The 21502-nt window shown below is 38.5% G+C and overlaps 2 protein-coding genes and 1 non-coding gene across 3 annotated transcripts in view; 2 read left to right on the top strand and 1 right to left on the bottom strand.

Annotated features, from left to right (window-relative positions):
* Gtf2f2 (general transcription factor IIF subunit 2) overlaps positions 1-21502 on the top strand; it is a 115482-nt gene that overhangs the window by 40814 nt on the left and 53166 nt on the right. The gene's annotated exons all lie outside the window — the stretch shown is intronic.
* LOC121138800 lies at positions 3864-3999 on the top strand. Its single transcript, XR_005875663.1, has one exon. It is a non-coding gene; the product is annotated as a small nucleolar RNA SNORA5 (small nucleolar RNA).
* Kctd4 (potassium channel tetramerization domain containing 4) lies at positions 11680-21298 on the bottom strand. Its single transcript, XM_005070952.4, has 2 exons — positions 21148-21298; positions 11680-13277 (listed from the first exon to the last, which is right to left on the bottom strand). The coding sequence occupies exon 2, from the start codon at positions 13081-13083 to the stop codon at positions 12304-12306; it is 780 nt and encodes a 259-aa protein (XP_005071009.1). The 5' UTR covers positions 13084-13277; positions 21148-21298; the 3' UTR covers positions 11680-12303.

The raw sequence follows: 21502 nt of genomic DNA on the forward strand, positions 1-21502 counted from the left end.
TATTTATAATTCAGTTTAGGTCCTTTCAGTTGCAATTACTGTCATTCATTGGAGCTAATTTTTGCTGGTATATTGGCTGGCTGACTACTGTGTAGGGTTACTTGGCTATAGTGACATTTTATAAGTAGTAAGAATCACATTCGATCAGCTTTAAATCAAATCAGGTCATATATAAGTGGTAAACTTTCATTTTAAAGAACTCTTGCTTTGTGTGGTGGCCACTGAAGTGCTATGTAAGCATTTTAGCCAGTCAGATTTATTTGAAAATCATTGGCTATGTTGTTTTTTGTAGAAACACATAACTTTGTAAACTAATTTCATAATACTGTTAATATATTGTAAAATTTCTATGAATGGTTATTTTTTCTTCTTACATAAAAATTTAAATATAGCATAGAAACTATTTATAAACTCCATATTCTGCTCTTACTTTCACACATGAATAATTAATGGCTCATCATTAATGGTTTGTCTCTTTCCTGTCTGCCTTATCTGGATTATGTGCCACACATCTGGATTCTATCACCTTGTAGTAATCACTTTAGTTTCAGGTCTCCTTTAGGGATTCTCCTCCTGGAGCCATTCCAAAGAGGTGATATGTAGGGATAATTAGCCCTAGAGTAAAAGCTTCCTGGTTTTGAATTTCTCAGTTCTTTATAATCCCAATCTTATCTATCAGTGAGTTTGACACTATTTAGTGGTTTTATAAAGAAAAGATATATTTGCATTATGCTACTTTTTATAGTAAAGTTTTATTGAACTGTAATTCACATTTCACTTTTACAGGGTGCAGTTGGCTAGTTTTAGTATATGTACAGTGTGGTACATCTGTCACAACATTCCATTTTAGACCGTTTTCATCTTATTAAAAACAGGCTTATTAGCAGTCACTCATTAATCCCACTCCGACCTCTACTGCTGCTGTTTGTACTATAGTTATCCATTCTGGAAACTTCATATAGATAGAAACAAAGAATTAGTCTTTTGTGATTGGCACTTGTATTAGTTCCCTTCTGTTGCTGAGATAGAACACCATGACCAAAAGCAACTTAAGGAAGTTTGACTTATGGTTCAGAAGGATAGAGTCCTTCACCAGCTCCCAGACATGGATGGTCCTTAAGACGGCTTTTGGAATTTATCTTTACAGATCAGTAGGATAGTGTGTGTGTGTGTGTGTGTGTGTGTGTGAGAGGGGGGGGGTAGGCTACCCCTTTAAGTTTCCCCTTAGGATTCATTGAGCTTCATACCTGTTAATTGCTGTTTTTCATCAATCATAGGACACTTTCAGACATTCCTTTAAGTGTTATCTCTGCTGTCTCCTTTTCTTCCTCCCTCTGAAATTCCTACTGAACAAGTATTGTGAACATATGCTCAGTTTTGTCTTCTGCATATCTATTTTGACTTTTTTGTTTTCCCCTTAATGTAATATCCTCTGCAAAATTTATTTTTCATGTTCCATCTCACTGTATGATTTCTTTACTTATGTCTAGTCAGATATCAAACATTTCCGGTGATGTTTAAATTCCATCTATTGTGTTTTCAGGGTTTCTAGATGTCCTAACTGGTTGTTAACTGTGTTTCTCACAGCATAATTATTTCATAGTCTGTATTGGAGAATTCTAACCTCTGACGTCAGAGTTCTTCCTTCCAGATAGGACTTGCCTTGCTTCCAGGCACTTGGGATCATTACCAGTTATCATCACCGCTTGAGCAGTTTATTTTTGGGGAAAAAACAAGCCAAAGTGGAGCTTAAAATAAATGATGCACCGTTCCCTTAGATGTGTAGGTATCTAGGTTAGGCTGGGAGGTCTTTTGCACAGCTGGTGTCAGTGAGTTGTTCACGCATCTGCATTCAGCTGTGAGTCGGCCATGGTACGGCTTCTGCCTTTCTCACTTACAATTGGGTTCAGTGTTGCAGGGGTGCCTTGGTCCTCCCTCATGCTCTGCAGTACTTTCTCAGTGTTTAGGCATCTGTGTCTGGCATTGCAGGGTGAGTAGGGTTCTTCAGCTGCAGTCAGTCAGCCACATACAGTCGCCGGGCCGCTTCTTTTCTCCCTTCCTGTTTTCTCCTGTTTGTTTGTGTGGCTACAGATTACTTATTGTAATCTCTCATTTTTAATGTTCAAAATCCTGGGAAATTCAGCAACTAATTATCCTCTTGTCTTAATGCCTGTGAATTTAGGGAGTGGGACAAAGTGGTTGTACTTTGAATTGGTAGGCATCTTCCTGGAAAATTGTATATAAATTGCATCATGAGTAGAATGTGTTAAATTTAGTTCAGCACAAGTTTGGTGCCCATAATTGTTTTTTATTCTCAGTGTTTTTCTGAAGTTTAAATTTTTGAACCCAGAGCTAGCCAGTTCCACAGGGATGTCCTTGCCTTACCATCCCTGGCTCTACAGATAAATGCTGCTGTGTGTGGCTTTGTGCATGTGTCCTGTAGATTTGAACTTGGGTTCTAATGCTTGCTATGCCCACTGAGCATCTCTCCAGCCCTGAAAGGGATTATTATTTTTGACCATAATCTTTAGAGACCACCTACCACAGTCACCTGCAGCCACACACAAAGCTTAACCATTCTTTGTAAGAGCCATAAAATTAAAGCTGGATAATCTTCATATTACTGTGTAACTTGACATCCAAACTCAAGCATTTTAGTCTTTATCTTTTTTTTTAAGCTATCCCTTCAGCCCTTTAGTATGTGTCTTAGACCTGTTTCTACTTTGTGTCTGTATTAGATAGTTATATAAACACACACACACACACACACACTTTTGCTCTGCAAGCAGAATTATAGCTGGTCATAAATGGTATTTTTCAAGCTGTCTGTGTACTGTAGATGCTTTCCTGAAGAATTGACTGGCTTACTGAACCATACTGATCTTTTTCTTTTCTCATACTCACTGTTTTTATTTCCTTAAAATCCAGGGTTTTTTTTTTCATTTAAATTAGAAACAAACTTCTTTTACATGTCAATCTCAATTCTCTCTCTAAAATCCAGTTTTTAATATGTACATTTCCTTAATTATGAGCTCTGATCTAACTTGGTCTGTATTATTTAGAACATAAAATAATTGTTTTTATTTTCTCAATTTTGTTTCAAATGGATTGTGCTATTAATTATTTCTATAGGTTTCTTATACTTGGCAGCTATCGAATTAATAAAATCTGTTGCATTAATTTTTATCTGTTCGTCTAAGTGCTTTCTTTAGGAGGTAATTTGAAGAAGTCTTTTGTGTGTGTGCTGTATACCACATAGAGAGAATATGAATGAATGAATGAATGAATGAATGAATGAGTGAGTGAGTGAATGAGTGAATGAATTGCCAGACTGCTTGTCTTTGTCACACATAGTCATCAAATCCCAAAGGGATAAATCATGGCATCCTTTCTCTTCCTATATCTCTTCCCTCTTCAGTGGTCACCCTAATAAGGGAAGAGCTACTTATTTCAGCTAGTGGCAGATTGAAATTTATTGGCTTATGCACAGTAGCTTTCTGAGTTTCTTTTCCTGCTGGTGTCACAAAATACTCTTAAATTCAATTTGAAAAAGAAAGAACTTAATTTTAGGTAATAGTTCACTGTGAACACACCATAATGGTGAGGAAGCTTTAAAATAAGGCTTTTTAAAATAACAGTAGTTTTTTATTTTATAGATAATTAGTATATATTTAGAAGTAACTTAGAAGAGAATCCACAAATTCCTTTGAGTGCATTGTGTTAAGTCATATTCCAACCATTGTTTTTTAGATAGTCCCTCTCTGCCCCTTTCCCCTCACCCTCCTCCCCTCCTTACCCCATTCCCTCTCTCTCCTCCACTCCTTGTCTCTCCTTTGCCTTCATTTTGAAAAACACTGTTTGGCTGCAGTCAAGTCAAATTCAGCTTCCATGCTCTTATGGTGGGAGCTGGCCCAGATGGCTGCCACAGCAAGCTCTGCTGCTCATGGGCCCTGTGTCTCCTGCACTGGGACTTAGGGATAAGTTTGGCTGCAGACAAAGCAAAGAAAACACTGCCAGGAGCCAACAAAATGGCTTAATGGAGAAATGCATCAGCTGCCAAGTTTGAGGATCTGAGTTCAATCCCCAGGACCTACATGATAGAAGAAGAGAATTGGCTCACACACATGTGCACACATGCAAATAAAAATAAACACTATGTAATAATAATTTTAAAGCCTGTGTAGATTCTATCATCTGTGTCCTTATGTGCAAAATATTTCTGTTCTTGATGTTTCTATTGACGTGTTACTGGAAGGAGATGTCTAATTGTTCGAATCATTTATTACAGTTTATTGATTTGGAAAACTGGAGATAACAACGGAGACTACTAGGGAACAAGTGGGTGCCCTGCTGATCTGAGTGGGCACCTTCTCTGTGGAGGCAGCCCTTAATGCAGCTTTCTCTGTGCATACTGTGCTGTTTCTAGGATTGGCCTCTGTCTTATAGCTCTCAATAGCTCAGTTTTTTACATTCAGTTTCTCTTTTCCGGTGTTCTTTATGCTGTTGTAAAACAGATTTCAAAGCACTTTATTCAGTTGTTTGTCTTGTTTTGTTTTTAATTCTTGATACTGTAAGGATGCAGAATTGTATCCCCTTCCCTCTACCTCTGTAATCTTCCTCCACCACAAAATGGAGACATTACACTGAAATTTACTATATCTCAAATCTGTAGCATTGTTCCTGTGTTTACTTGACACACATACCTTTCCTCCCCTCCTTTGCTTAAAGATATTCTACTCATGTTCCCTAAAAGAATTTGTAATTGAGTTTTAGAGATTAGTTTTATAGTTATTCCCAGTTGTAGTTGTTTTTCCTCAACTTAATCCAGAGGTGATTCTGTGTATTAATGGAAAAATTTACCTACCTTGCAATGGTTTCTTTCCTGGCTAGACTTTATTATTATTGTTGTTGTTATTGTTGTTATTATTTATTTATTTTCAGAGGTGTTTTTTGTAGTTGTTTTGTTTTAGGTTTATTTATTAATTCCTTGCTTGCATGTATATCCATGTGCCACATGCATGCTTGGTGTCCACCAAGGTCAGAAGAAAGCATCAGATCCCTTGGAAATAGAGTTATGGATGATTGTGAGTCACCATGAGGGTGGTGGAATTGAACCCATAATCCTGTGCAAGAGCACCATGTACTGTTAACTACTTAGCTATTTCCCCAGCCCCTTGATGTTTTTGTTGTTGTTTTGTGTGTTTGTCTGTGTTGGGGGTGTGGGAGGGTATGCCCATGGAGGTCAGAAGAGAAGAGAAGAGAAGAGAAGAGAAGAGAAGAGAAGAGAAGAGAAGAGAAGAGAAGAGAAGAGAAGAGAAGAGAAGAGAAGAGAAGAGGAGAGGAGAAGAGAAGAGAAGAGAAGAGAGATTCCCCGGAGCTGGAGTGGTTATTAAGATACCTGACATGGCTGCTAGGAGTTGAACTCTGGTTCTATACAAGAGTAGCAAATACCGAATCCAGTCCCCTGGCTAGACTTCTTATCCCGCCTACTCTCTTTTCCCTTCTGCAGTTGTGGCCCCAGTAGGAAATGGATCCTTTGCCATCTTTTTTTGTTTGGTTGGTTTTTTGTTTGTTTTTTTGTTTTGCTTTGCAGTATACTTATCAAGGCAAACTGAATTCAGTTATGGTTAACTGAAGCCTCTCACTTTATATTAAGCTAAGGCCTGACCTGATCTATGAATAGAAGTCCTGACCTTCCTCCGGTGTTGTCTAGACATTTGCAAGCCTCATCATGTTCTTGGTCAGGTTTCTCTCTGAGTTCTTCAGGTATAGTCTGAAGGCAGTATTGCAGAATTACTAAGAACTTTATATTTAAGGTTGCCTGCCAGCTGTGGGACTGGGCAAGTTGTCCTCATCAGTGGGTCTGTTTCTTCTGTAAAATATGAGTGCTAACACTCCTCAGCTACTTCAGATTGACTGTACTAGCCAGCATCTCAAGGCATCAGTGACTTAGATACATCTCCCCACTCTGATGCCAATTCTAAGATGACAAGACCTGTACCCAGGTTCTGTCATCAGCTACCCCTTGCCATTGTTAGCGTGTAACTTCTGTTCTCATGGTTTCTAGCATGAGCGCTGTACTTAACCATCATGTCTGCATCTTGTTAGTGAAATGAAGAGCTCAGCCAGCCTTCGCCTCTTTTAAGGAGCTTATTACAAGTCACATATGCCTATATGGCATTGATAAAAACCTGAGCCCGTGGCCACACCTCCCAATCCTAGAGCAGTAGGAAATACAGGTTTAACCTGGAGCAGTTAGAGTCCTAGAAAGGAAAATTAGATGGTTCTGGGACGTAATGAACAGTCCCTTCCTTAGGCGTTCGGGGACTGCCATGTTTGGTGATTTGAAAACCAATGCTTATGTGAAAAAATGGAAACAGGAGTTTGGTTGTTTGGGACAGAAATTTGCTTGTTTAATACACTTTAAAACCCTTTGTATGTGATGAGTCTGTTGGGATTTGCTTTAATTTTTGACATTAGTGTGCACATTTTAGGAAGAATGTTAACATATATTTGTCAGTTTTGTAAGACTGATTTATTTATGTATATGAGTGCTCTATTTGCATGACAGAATAGGTCATCAGATCCCATAATAGGTTGTTGTGAGCCACCATATGGTTGCTGGGAATTGATTAAGAGCTATCTTTTAGCCCCATATTTGTCAGTTTTAAGGAATAAAAATATTAAGTGATTATAAATATTTTGTCTTTTAAAGAAAAATTGGTACATGGAGGCAGGATGTTGTATTCATAATAAATAAACAAATCTTTAAAAAAAGAAAAATTGTTTTTAACTATCTTGCTTTTATAGTCAAGTTATAATAACATTGCAAAGGGGTATATGAAAAATTATTCAATTCCTGTGAAATTGCAGAATTGTATCTTTTTAATTAAAATTACTTTAATTATGTTTTTAAAAATAAGAACATTAGCATAAATATTAACAATTTTGTGACATTAGTAAGCTGCATATTTTTCTGAAACAGTTTTGTCTGTAAAATAGCTCTTTAACATTTGCCTCTTTTTTTTTCCCTAAAAAGCTACTAAGTGCTGGAAAAGTATAATTTAACATATTACCCATTTGCCGAGGGGGGGGAGAAGCTGCTTGCCTTGGGGGCAACAAAAGACAATGCTTATAAATATTTACTGCTGTGTCCAATCTTGCACCTCAGCAATGATGTGCATTTTAATGCACCCTCTCTTAAGGGAATGCAAAATCATTTAGTTATTTGTAAAACTAAATTAAATTATGAAAGATTCAAATTCAAGGAAGTATTGAGATTGAAATTAGTTACTCAGCATTTCTTAAGAATTCTTTAAAAAGTTAATGAACATCTGTTATAAGCAAAATCAATGGGATGTAATTAAGACTAAATCAATAGGCTAGCTCAATTTCACATTTTAATGTAGAAGAATTTGTGCTTGAATCCTAAAAGATATTAATCAAAATTACTTGTATAAAATTGAGCCTAGCATCAAAAGGAATTTCTAAAAATTAAGTAGATCTTTGTAGATAATTATTAAAAATTGTTTTAAGATGTGACCAGATGTACTGGGGTCCTGCATTTAGAGAAACCTGTCATGGTGGTGTAAAGGAATACATCAGAGTTGCCTTATTCTTTGATATCTAATAGATTTCATTTTTGTTTTGTCATTCTTTAATGTCTAATTCAGTATTTCACATATATAATGCCTAAGTTACACACACCCTATAGCCATTGCTGAGGTCAAACATAGAACCTTGTTTATGCTAGGCAAGCCCTCTACTAGAGTCATCCTCAGCCCAAGATACACACATTTAACATTGACAGAGGAGTTTAGCTAAATATAGATAACATAATAGTATTCGAGAAACATTTAAGTGACTTGTTTGATAAAACACTGTAACCAATCACGTGTTTTTTGTCAAGAAAAGATGAGTGTTATTTCTTCACAAATATTTTAGGTGAATTTAGATTTTATTTTAGATGTATCTGTGCCCAACAAGTGCTTGTTTAATACTTCCCCCTTGTGTTTGTTGACATAGCAAGTGAATTTTAATAGTAGCTTAAACATATTATGGTTAGGAAGCTAAATATAGAAGAAGTTGTATGTTTCAGTGCTGTACACAAGTTGTGTTGGATGGTCCGTGTTACATTTTTGCTTACAAGTAGTGGTCTTATGACTCAGACACTAATTTTAACAGCAGCCAACACCTTTGCATTGTGAAGTATTTACTCATAACTCATTAAATAGGCATAGCTTTTAGATTGCTTTGTCATCTACATTGTTCCCACTGAATTTTAAAATGCTAATAAGATTAATGCTAACTTCTTGTAAATTTTTATATAGGGCTAGAAAGTTAGTATGAAGAAAATCATGTTGGATTTCTTTTCTCTCTCTCTTTTTTTAATTATTTTACATCTCAGCTCCTGTCCCACCCCACAACCTCCCCTCCCAGATCCTCTTCCTTCATCCCCCCCACATCTCCTCCTCTTCCATCTTCATCCATGAATTGTTTTTAATAATAAAATTAAGTCTCTTTTTCCTATGTTTTTGTCTTAAAATATTTCACTTCTTTGCATAAGCAAGCATGTGTTTATTACAAGTTCTGTGTTCTATTTATGTCTGAATAGAAAGCCTAACTTAGTAATCCTACCTTCTACATGGTTGATATTTATGATTAGGAAGATGCCTTTGCAGTGGCTAAAATTATACATGCTTTGCCTGGAAGTCAGTGAAGTGTAGGCATTTACACAGCTCACAGTTGAAACTTCATTGTGAGCACATAAAAAGTTTGGAAGAATTAAGAATTGACTTACCAGTCTCTAAGCTAGTTTGTAGAATTTAATAGAACATGATTCCAGAACTCAGGAGAATTTCATTTGAGTGTATTTTGCATATAACATAAGAAAAATATTTTTCTTAATACGGTTAATGCGGGTTGTGAAAGACTAGCCTTCTCAGCAAACCTGATATGTACAAAATTTAGATTCATAAATAGACAAATTTGGATATTCTTTAGTCTTGTGAGATGGATGATTCACCTCGTGTTCTTTAAATGACGTGACATGACATTAAAAATGTTATTTGCTATTCCAAAATTCAATTTTTCACTTAACATTTTTAGAATACTTGTATTGTGAACGTGTCCAAGTAAGACAGACTGTCTCTGATAGTCTGTATTCATGTGGAGTTCGTAAATGTCTGTTTTGTGCAGGTTCTAGGTTAGGTACTGGAAACCTGAGTGGCTCACATGCCCATCTGGAACCACTAACTCTAGGCTATGGACCTCAGTTCTTAATAACTGTGTATGAAGTAGGATGGGATTCTTAACCCTTCTTTCTCTGTCATCCATGAGAAGAGTGACTGTCTTTGTGTGAGGGTTAATTGAGATACATAGTTTGATATTTGCCTATAGTAAAACACTTCAAGACCTCCCTGGTCACCCACACCTATAACCCAGCCTAGGCTCAGGATAAGTCCCTGTCTCAAAACAAAAACTAGACAACAAGAACTTAATGAATATTACCTTTTTGTTAGTAGTGTCTCAAAAGTGGGACTTAAGACTACACCAGAAACACCAGAACAAGTTTGTTTGGTATTTTCATCTTTAGGCTGGGATTTCATTTATTCATGATGCACAGACATGTTTCAAAGAATAGCAGAAAGCTATAATAAGTACGCTTTTGTTTGTCTTAATTTAAAGTTTGGGTACTAGAATCACTGTGTGGGCTAGTTCCAGATACAGGAGAATGTATGCTTAGGCCCTGGCAACTGCAGTAAGTGTCTTTTACCACCTTTCTCTAAAAAGACAAAGATGCTGATCAGTTCTTTATGACATTTGCTTTTGATAGAGAAGTTACACACTCAGTGAAACAAAGCTGTCAGGGAAGCTTTGCACTTAACATCAACATTTTGTAAGATACCTTGACTGAAGAAGATCCTTGTAAATGTTGTTAGAAAGCTAAAATTTAAAACTAGATACTTGGTCCCCACAGCACAACATTTAAGTACTTGAATCTGTCAATACAGTTAATTTGAATTTGCAAAGGCAGATTTCTAAAGACACATAAGAGTAACCGATGTAGTCATATTTCTTGTAGACCATTGATTGCTGTAATTACTGTTATGCCTTAAAGTTTGAGGATTTAAATCCACATGACTTTTCACTTAAAGAGCTACATAAACATGCACCTGCTTCCTTTGGTGGTTCATAACAGCAGTAACTTCGCTATGGAAGCTAAATTCTCTGGTGAAGTCATGGCAAGCCTTTGCAGTTCAGAGATTTGTTCAGCCGCATCTCCTATAACAGATTATGTCAGTGTGTCTTTATTATCTGGAGTGAGATTTTGAGCAAGAAAACCTGACTCAGACATGAAATCTACCAGTTTTTTTTCATTACCAAAACCAAAGACAAGGGAAAGTCAGCTCATAGTCTGAGGCGTGTAACAGCTGAGTAGCAGCCACTGGCAAAATCATACAATTTTGTTTTCCTGTTTTAATAGTCCCTTTTTTGTCTTTATTAAGCCCTTTAGAGCTCATTAAGAAAATTTCATACTTTAGGAAAAACATTTTTTTCTAGCACCAGAGAAAATTATGTAGTTTACGTTGAGTATTTTAGTGTGAATTTTTGAAGAACTTCATTTGCATAATAGCTTTTAAAGGGTTTCTTTTATAGTCTTTACAAGCAACTTTTATATTACCTTAGATCTTGTAAGTCAAAGTCAGTTATAGTTAATAATCATTAATTAATATTGAACTTTATTCTAATTTTATATGTAACCAAAATGTTGGAATATTTAACTATTTAAGCTCAGCCAAGATACCCAACAGTTTTTGTTGGTTTATTATAATTAAGGTTGAATTGATAGTTGTTGCTTTAATGATTGCTTCTCCACCCTCTTTTCTTTCCTTCCCCCCCTACCCCCATCTTTTTTGAGATTGAGTCTCACCTAGTAACTCTGGCCGGCCTCAAGCTTGTGGTAATCCTCCTGCCTCAGCCTACCAACTGCTGGAATTCAAGCATGAGTCCCCACTCTGAGCTTGTTTATTTTAAATTTAAGACAGCTTGTTCTTAGAAACCATAGGAGTGATGAAGGTGCTCTTTATAGAGTAAGTGGGCGAGGAGTACACTCACATTCAGCTGGAAGATTAGTCCTTAATCAGTCATTCATAAAATAAGTTGAAATTTTCTTTAAATATTAGCATAAAGTAGAAAAAATCAGCACAACTCTATGACTTTGATTTTAGCATCAGAACAGGTATTTTTAGTATAACATAACAGAAATGGAGTGGTAGTTGGGGTTGACCTTGTTGGGTTTTAGTATGAGTTTCTGAAGGACTTTTTTACATAATAGATTTTAAAAACACCAGTAAAGTTGTTTTGTGAGAGTCTTGTTGAATAGTATTCATTTGATATTTTGAGCTTGAGAAATGTGCAGATACAGTGATTGTGAAAATGTATCCTTCCATTCTAACACCATGTACTCAGCTGGGACCAAGCTACCCATGCTGTGCTGGAGCGCAGTGTACCGGGGTTTGTTCATTTCTGTTGCTTGCAGACCAGTAAGGTGCTATAGCCTGACAGTTGATTGCATCAGTGCAGAGTGTCATGCACAATCATCAAGTGGCACTATTGTTTTTAAGTGACATGTGTAACTTTTATTACAACCATTAATACAAGCAAAGAAGCTAGCAGTGATTTTATTATGTTTTATTGTTATCAAGCAGTTTCCTAGGAATTTTCAGCAAAATGTCAATTTAGCTGTAATTCTAGTATGAAATACAGGAGCTGTAATAAAGCTTTTGGTACCTGATACTTAAAAAGTCAAATCTGTAGCTCAAATATGCCTTACAGTTCCATTTTGATTCACTGCCACTCTGCTTTAGGTAGCTCTGTACATTTATTTTGCTCTCCATGTTTATTTTACCAGTTCAGCTTCTTTGTAGATTTCTGCTATAAGTAGAAAGGATTTTTGAACTGTATGTTGTTAACATTTGCCATAGTGAATGATAGATGCAAGTACCCACGACATTCTCATTGAAAAACAGCTCAAGGAAAAAAAAAACAAATAGCAAAAGCATTGTCTTTATTTACAGTGTAGAAGACCACAGCTTCACCGTAGGTAGAAGTGTGATGGCAGCACACCCCAGAGAAGGACATCTTTAGTGATAGATCTACATACCGTTAGCTCACAGTGCTTGATTAGCAGTTGGACTCTGGGACAAGCTAGCTGGGCGCGTTGTTTGGGACGCCTTTGATTCTGTGGCTTCCGAAGCTTGCTGGCTGCATGCTTGTTGTCTTTGTTCGTGAGACAGGTAATTACTTGATAAAATGAAGTGCATCACTGTGAACAATTGACCCTTTGGAGCAGTCCAGGCTGGTCAGCAGTCTAAAACCACACTTTAAAGCCATCATTATGGCCTCAAACTTAAGAGTTTCCAAGGTGCAGACAAAGGTGTTGTCTTCCTTTAGTACGAGTCGAGTGCCATTCTCAGACTTGATGAAGTATTTAAACTGGATGATATTTGACGACACAGAAAACTCCTCCGGAAACCCATCCAGCCTGCTTTTGGACACCAGCACAATGCGAGATTTTATTTTTGATATGAAATCAGGAGCATTACAGAAGATTCTCAGTCCTTGTGAGCGATCGTGGTTATCTGTTATTTCCAAGAAAGTAGTCTCTCGGGGTGTCAGCTGTTCTTTTTCCCACCTGGATTTCACTTCCTCTGCCAGCCCCTTGAGCTGGAAGAATTCTGCTTCTTGAGCAAGAAGTTGATTTTCTCGAAACCCTTCGGGCAATAGAAGTTCTCCATTTCGAAGGAAGTTTAGGACATGCCTGAAGAGGAGCCCGTCCCTGTCTATGAAGTAATGGCCATCAGCATCAAATGGGCAGAGGATTTTCCCATTTACGATACCTTCAAGGAAAGTGTCTGGGTACTTGGTCAGTGTTTGCTTTTGAGTAATGTATAAATATCCACCGACGTTGAGGGTCATTAGCGTGGATTTGCAGTTCTTGCCTTGCTCAGCATCTTCCAGGCTGTTGTGCCTCCCTTCATACTCCCTTTCTTTTTCTCTTCGGATTATTTTACGCTCCATTTTCAAGATGTTATTTCAGCTAGTTCTTCTTGGCTTGGAGGATTTTTCTTTCCTTTTAAAAAAGAAACACTAGCACACAAGCACGCCTTTATTCCGTCCCAGCCTGGCGATGCGATGAAGTGCTGGCAGCACCGCCTGCGCTGGCAGCTGGGCTTTGCAGTAGGTGGCGTGTCAGCTATGCATGCAGGAGCTTTCTGGAGTAAGAGGAAAAGAGAATTTGCATTTAACTGTATCAGGGAAGGGATTTGCTGCAAAAGGATTTCTAGGTCTGTTCTTAGAGGAAATGAGACTTACTCAGGGTACATTCTCCTTCCTCTGCCAGTTAAATTGCCATTCTGCTTTATTTCCCAAGTTAATGAGAATTGTTGTCCATTTCTAAAGGTTTCAGTCATAGTTTAGTCAGGCAAGGCTAATACTGAGTTACATTGTTAGCTTTTGGAAAGTGACATGTGTTGAAATCAGAGGTGAAAGAAACTACCCATATAGAATTTTCTCCTATAAAAGTCCACTGTTTTCAGTGATGTAGACCCAGACAAAAATAGGCTTACTGTTGTGACTTTGCATTTGAATTTAGTGACATTGCATTCGAATTTAGCTGAATTTGTGTGTGTTTTGGATTTGGGTCTCTTTGTTAAATTAGGAGAAATTTGCATAACTTCTTTTCACAAAAGGTTATTTACTTATTTTTTACTTCAGGGTTTAAAAAATCATGTAGACTGTCTCTGTAGTATTCACATTTTGCTGGTTAAGATGTCCTATGGAAATCCATGAGCTTGTTTCACCCTAAGCCTGCTTCAGTGCTGAACAGTCTAGGGCTACAACAGGGAACACTGTAGCCATAAGTATGCATGTGTGTTGGAAAAACGGAGAAAGGTGGAAATTCTAAATGCCTACTCGATAGTAGTGTTATGGGCAAGTTAGGTTTTGTTTGTTCTTTCACAAAGAGTGATAGAAAAGTGTGAGTGGAATGCCTGCCTGTCCCTCTGTCCCTAAAATTGCCTTCCAAAGCACTTTAGAATTCTGTGCTTATACTCCTAGGGTCAAGGGCTTGGATAAGCAGCCTGTCTACTAAATTACCCTGAGGAACTCTTGTTCTTTGAGTAAGACTTCGGGAAAGTCACCTATATTTCCGTTGCATTAATGGTTATTTTTAAATTTACTATGTCTCCTTTTAAAATGTTCAACTTTTACTTCCTGTAAACAGGGTTAGATTTTATTATATATTTTTTCAAATTGTATACCCTTATAGCAGATAATGAATTTAACATTTAATACCGAAGTTATCAAAAGCTAATTGAAATTGGACTAGAAATCTAAGGCATCATCATTTTTTAGGTGAATGATGAAATTCAGCTTCTTTGCTCTACCAAAAATGAAATTGCATTCCAGAGAGCTTGTAGTTTTTTCTCTGGGCTTTTGCAATTTGCTTTGACAAAAGCCATAAACTAACTCGTCCTTCTCAGCCCTGCAGCATTTTAGAAGAGCGTGCTTTTACAATCTTCAGAGAGTGCATGTGTGTGCGTGTGTATGTGTATATGTTTTAGAGTCAAATTTTTCTGTGGTATGACTTATTTTAAAAACTGAATAGTTGGGTGTAGGGCACAAGTTTGGAAATCAAGGAGTTCTTGTTATTGCAGGTAAGTAACATTAGCAAGAGCATAATAGCTCCTCTTTTTATGAACTAATAGGCACCAGACTCAATACAGTATGATCATACTTTAGGGATAGGCTTCCTAGTGTAGCTGTGCTTCCTCAGTCTGCGTGCAGTTGCCTTTATTGGGCAGCCTTGATGCTGTTGCTGCTAGAAAATGGTCTTCCGTGGGGGTGGTGAGCAGGTAGGAATACAGGCAGTTCTGCATCTTCTACCTGAAAGTCTACTTATGGTCTCTGCTGCCAGAATTCCAACACCATGGATGAGCACTGTTTCTTCCATCTTGCCTTCTGTGTTTGTAACATGTTGCCTTCCCTGCCATCCTACTGGGCCCTGCCACAGTTGCAGTCCCCAAATAACACACAAGACACTATATTAATTATGAAGCTGTTGGCCATTTGCTTGTTTCTTACTGGTTAACTCTGACTTAAGTTTTAACTTAATTTTTAATTTAAGTATTTCCCTTACTGGAGGAAAGGATCCGGACCTCTTATTCTGGTGGCCTACTTGGTGTCTATCTGTGTCTCCCAGAATCCTCCTTGACTCCTAGTCCCACCTATCTTGCTTCCCTATTGGCCAACAATGTTTTATCCAAACTAGTCAGACACATATTTACAGAATGGCATCTCCCAACATGTGTTATTTTGTTTGTTTTTTGAGTCAGAGTTTCCCTCTAGCATCCCCAGTCCTCAAAGTCTTGGTAGCCCCCCTTCAGCCTCTTCAGGGCTGGGGTTGGAGGTGTGAGACATCGTACCTAGCTTACAGCTTTACTAGCTCCTGCACACCTGCCGTGCATGTTTGCCAGCCATGGCTGCCTCGAGTATTGTGACTAAAGGCTTCTTGGTGTGAGACATGAATCCACAGGACTTTCTTTTTCTGTCTTGTCTGCCATCTTGCATCTTTAAAAAGGGAAGCTGGAGCCGGGCGTTGGTAGCTCACACCTTTAATCCCAGCACTTGGGAGGCAGAGGCAGGTGGATCTCTGTGAGTTCGAGGCCAGCCTGATCTACAGAGTAAGTCCAGGACAGCCTCCAAAACAATACAGAGAAACCCCGTCTCAAAAAACAAAACAAAAAAAAAGGAAGCTGAATCTGGTAGATGCTATCTTGTCCATGTTACTGCTGTTTCAGCCAGATGCTAACATTTGTGGAATTACAGGCCTCCTTTGATCATTGCTGTCTGTTGTGGTACACTTGCCAGCTTGACTTCTGTGGGTTCTTCTATTACTTGTGGTAGATGCTTGTTGTAGGTAGTCAGTCAGCTCTAAAACTGTAAAATAGGACTTGTGTAACAATACCAGACAGTCTATGCTTCACTGCAGGTACAGAGATTCTATCACAAGAGCCCAAACTGTATATCAAAGAGTAGCTCCTGGGTGCCTTTGACCACCACCATCTTAGGGGATTTCATCTAACTTCATAGGCAGGAAGACATTGTGAAGAGTAGAGCTCTCCTTGTGTTAAAACCTGAGTTCTTTATAAGAGTTGCACTGGCTCACACTTGATATGGTGGTATGTGCCCTCATTTATCCCTAGCACTCAGAAGTTGAGGCCAGAAGATCCTGAGTTCAAGGCCAGCCTGGGCTGCATTGTAAGGTCCTATCTCAAAATTTAAAAAAGAACAGAAGAAAGAAAGCTATAGAGAGAGATAACCTCTTAAACACTATAGTCACAAATCTTACAAACAGAACCCTTCAGCAACTTCGAGAATTTAAATGGGTTGTTGGCTGAAACATTTCCTATAGTTAAATAGGCCCAATGCCTAACCAAAATCTAGCAAGACTTCCCATTTGAGGTAATACTCCTCTGCTGTCTGTAGAAGGCAGAATTCACATCTTTTCTACCGACTTTTAATGGGAGTGATTAACACAGGACATGATTATAATGCATGCATACTCCATTTGTATGTTGATTGACAGATACAAGGAGAGGCCAGTATCCGTAGATTCAGCAGGTCCCTCTTTGGTGAGATGTAGACACTATGTTTTAGGAAGCAGGATTGTCTTAGGAGCTTCCATTAATAGAAAGACACCCTGCCCCCACATTCTGCACCCCTGCCAGATCTTTTGGTTATTTTTTGCACATTTTCTTGTATTCCTTATTCTTTGAAATGGTTGGTTTCCGTGACCTTAGAAAGAAAATTGAAAACAACCATAGCTGTCAGTTTGTACTTGATCTGCTTGGTACCTCTCTGACTGTGACTCCCACTCTCTGTTTCCAGCTTATTGATCCGTGCTTTGACTTGACTGTGCTTTCACAAGTGAGTTTCTCGTTTTGACATGTGGCTTTTTCTTCATAGCCTCCTGTTACAGCATTGGCTGTGAGAGGCATTCATACCGCTATTCCCTATGAATATTTTATGTTAGCCTTTTCGTCTATTAAAAAATGAAACACCACTGAATCAAGGTTGTTTTTCATGAGAGTTAGTCTGTTTGCATGTCAAAGTTTAGTTGCATTTTGAAATATAAAATCCACCTCATTGTGTACTTCTGGAACGACTCTTGCTGACACAAGTACAGTGTCAGCTAACTGACCACAGCATCATACAGGCTATGTAGAAGACCAGAACCTTCCTGGAACTCGCTGGGCATCATCTCGGGGCAGAAGAGCACATGAATGTGTCATACATGCCTCATGAACACTCACACATGCTTTTGTGGTGATTCTCCACGAAAGCCGAAAGGGCGTCTAGCTAGTTTGGCAACTTTTTTGGCCTCCTTATAAGAGTACAGAAAACAGGAGTGTTTTATCAAAAGAACAAATAAAAATGACAGACTAGCTGAGAAGTTCAAGTAAAGTTCCATTTCACATTTTTGTTTTTTGCTTACACAAGCAATCTTGACAACGTTTAAATCTTATTTATTCCTACTGTATACTTTGTAGATGAATTGTTCAATAAAATTCATGTTTTATAAGTAGAAGCTAAACTTTAAAATTATTTTAAATGAAGAGTTTGTTTTGTTTGTTTATTTGGTGTGTGGTGTGTGTGGACATACAAGACCCAGCACTCGTATGGAAATCAGAGTTGGTTTCTGTCCTGTGGATCCTGGAAATTGAACTCAGCTCATTAAGCTTAGTGGCAAGCCCCGTTACCTACTGATCTATCTCACCAGCTGTATATTTGTTTTTAAGTGTGGCTACTTGAAATTTTTCTTTTACCCAGAATAGCAAAGCATCTCTGTCAGCCATCAGGTCAGCTGTAGTTGGAATGTTATACAAAACTCATCTTTGTGTTCTCTATAGAAAGGGAGAGTCTCACTGTTTCTTTGAGAAGTAGTTATTTTATGTTAATAACCATGTTGCATTCTAAATGAATGGTGTGCTCTTGAACACTTTCATAAAGTTTGTGAGTAGGGGATTAGGGATGGAGAAATCTCACTGACATTTTTTTTCACACTTAACATTTCTAAAATTGTCTTAAAGTCATTGGCTTGCCAAAACTTAATGCCAATGTTTTGTTTCCTTAGTGGTTCATTACATAATGATGACTGTTGAAATTGATGTCATTTTTAAGCAACTCTGAGACACTCCTTTCATATCTCAGGATATTAGAGACAGGAGAGTGTTTGGGGGTGGGAATGAAAGAGCAAGAGGAGGGAGACGCTGAAAGAAAGGAAGGCAACTGCTCAGTGCTAAGCCAGTGAGCCCTGGGAGAGCACCGCTGCCTTTCCACACAGCTAAAGCGGGCTTCCCGGGGAAAGCTGGTGACCGACCGGAAGAACCAGCAGTAAAGAAATGTTGTTCTGAGGAGGGATCTTTTTGTTTCCAGGTGGGGTTTCTCTGTGTAGTACTGGTCTTGAACTCAGGGATCTGCTGGGATTAAAGACGTGTACTACCACTACCTTCCTAAGAAGAGGTTTTAACTTAGAGGTGGCTGGATTTTTGTTACTTGCCTTGGTTTTTGTTTGCTTGGTTGTTTAAGAAAGGAGAGAATTACTTTTGCTCACAGTTGCAGGGGCCTGTGGTTGGCTAGTTATGTTCCTTTAGGCCAAGGGGAGATGGAGAGCATATGGTTCGTGGCATGGCACTTACCTCATGGTAGCCAAGATCAGAGCTCTTAACCCCTGTAAATTGGAAGAACTCTATCTTGAAAACCATAAAGAACTCAACTATTCCTGCTAATTGCACATGGTAAAGAGAACAAGAGTTATTTGGTGCTAGTGAGCCAAGTTCAATTCCCATTGCCCACATGGTATGTAACAACTGACTATAACTCTAGTTCCAGGGAATTCAGTGCCCTCTTTGGTCCTCTGAGGGCACTGTGTGCTGTGCATGTGGTTCACCTAGATATGTGAACCACATGCATACATAAATGAATATAATATAAAAATTCATACATAAATGAATATATTTCTTTTAAAAGTGAGAGAGTGGGCTAGAGAGATGGCTCAGGAGTTAAGAGCACTGACTGCTCTCCCAGAGATCCTAGGTTCAATTCCCAGCAACCACGTGGTGACTCACAACCATCTATAATAGGATCCGGTGACTTCTGGTATAAAGTTATACATGCAGATAAAGCACACTTGTACATAAAACAAATAAATACATCTTTGAAAAAAGTGAGAGAGCAAGAACTATTAAAGGTGAGCGTAACAGAACATGAGTCAGATTCAACTGACTTAATATGCTGATTTCAAATATAGCTGCTAAAGCTAGATAGCATTCCTTTAATCGGGGCCTAATACAAATCATAGGTTGAGTGTTCATGAAATTTTTAATTTTTGCATTGTGGATTTTTAAATTATGGGTGCCCAACTGATAAAACTTACACAAATATTTCAAATCCATAAAAGTCAAACTTCTGTCTCCAAGTATTTTGAGTATAGATATTCAGCCTACCCTATATTACAGACTTTCCTGTCCCCTTGTTACTAAAATGCAGTATTCCTTCATACAAAAACAGCATTTAGCCAGGCGGCGACGCCGCACGCCTTTAATCCCAGCACTCGGGAGACAGGCAGACAGATCTCTGTGAGTTTGAGACCAGCCTGGTCTACAAGAGCTAGTTCCAGGACAGCCTCCAAAGCCACAGAGAAACACTGTCTGGAGGAGCAGGGGGATGGGACATGACACCCAGCATTTATTTTTCTAAGTCTACTTTGGTCCTAGATTTTATTTGCTTTATTTTAATGTATGTAGTGTGCACACAGGTATGTGTATTTACATGTATGTGTACATGCATATGAATACCCGAGATTGGTTTTGGATCTTTCTGCCTATCACTCTACTTTGTTTACTGAGGCACACTGAACCTGAGCTTACCAGTTGTTCTAGGCTAGCTCCATAGTTTGCCCCTGATTTCTCCTGCCTGTCTGTGCCTCTTGAGTGCTGGGATTACGGGTGGGCCACTATGCCCATCTGGCTTAGATTCTTGAATGCGCTTGTGTATGTGTGTATGTGTACTCGTGTGTATGTGTGGGGGCTCACATAGCATTGGTCATTTGTGAAGCACAGAGAACCCTTGCTTTTTACCTTTCTTTAAATAGTTTCTATTTTGTTGTTCATCACTGTGTACAGCAAGCTAGTGACAGGATTCTCCTGTCACTGCTTCCCATCTTTCCCGGGATAGTTGGAATCATAGACATGCACTACCTCATGTAGCTTTACATAGGCCCTGAGGGTTCAAACTTGGCTCCCTCTTCATGCTCTTATGACACAAGTGCTTTCCCACTGAGCCATCTCCTCAGCCTGTTTTATATTCTTGAAAACAGCATTGGGAGTGGAAATTGTCTCTGTGTACCATTATGTGCACAGTTTAAGAGATTTTTCTTGTGTTGACTTCATTTATTGTCTGAAGTCTAGTGGAACCATTACTTGTGATCTTAACTTTATAGAAGAAATTAAAATAATGCAAATTGACAAAAAATTGTTGGACATCTATAGGACTGTCCAAACTTCTTCACACATTTGATATCGTCTTTCATACCCTTAACCAACCACTTTACTTTCTGCTCCTAGACACGAGTCTGTCACCAGCAGGTGCTCTCACGCAGGCTCTCAGCGTCTGTGTCCCTGCCTGTGCCTCCCATCCTCTTCCTCCCCCTCCATGAAGAAAAAGAGTAGTGTGTATGTGTGAGGAAGTTGCATTCTCAAGATCCTGTGCCTGGTTCTCAATTACAGTTTAGGGGGTTTTGTTTTGTTTTTTCAATTGGGAATCCTCAACACATTGATTTGAATAGTATTATAAGAAAGCATGTTTATCTCAAAGTCTGAAGGCTAGGTAAGATCAAAATATCAACTCACAAATTATTGATGGTTACCTTTTATCTTTTAATAAAAGAGGATACTGGATTCACTTACCTAATTTGTTAAGGTGCCAAGTGGCTCCACTCAGATATCCCCAGGGGGAAAACTGCTAGAAAAATATACTAAATGAGGAGAGAAGAAACTATTGGGGATATTAGAAATCATTTACCTTTTAGATGCACATGGTTGTTAGAAGGATTTCTCCTCAAAGACAGTAGGCGCAGGAGTGATTTGTGAGAGTCACTTCAGAAGTCTACAAGGTCCACTGCTCCATGTCCTACTAAGTACCTTACTGATCTGTGTTGTAGCTGGAGTTGGAAGTGTCCACATGCAGATGGATCCCGAGTAGTCTTGTGGAAATGAATTAGCTAACTTCTGGATGCCTGAGGACTTCCTAACCTAGCTGATCTCATTGCTCACGTGCCAGGGCTAGCACGAACCCTTCCTGCTTACTTACTAGTCTAACTTGCTGAAGCTAGAGGTGACTTTAACTATTCACTTCCCTTCCAGTTCTTCAACAGAAT

This window comes from Mesocricetus auratus, unplaced genomic scaffold (assembly GCF_017639785.1).
Source record: "Mesocricetus auratus isolate SY011 unplaced genomic scaffold, BCM_Maur_2.0 Super-Scaffold_2245, whole genome shotgun sequence".
In the NCBI taxonomy this organism is placed as follows: domain Eukaryota; kingdom Metazoa; phylum Chordata; class Mammalia; order Rodentia; family Cricetidae; genus Mesocricetus; species Mesocricetus auratus.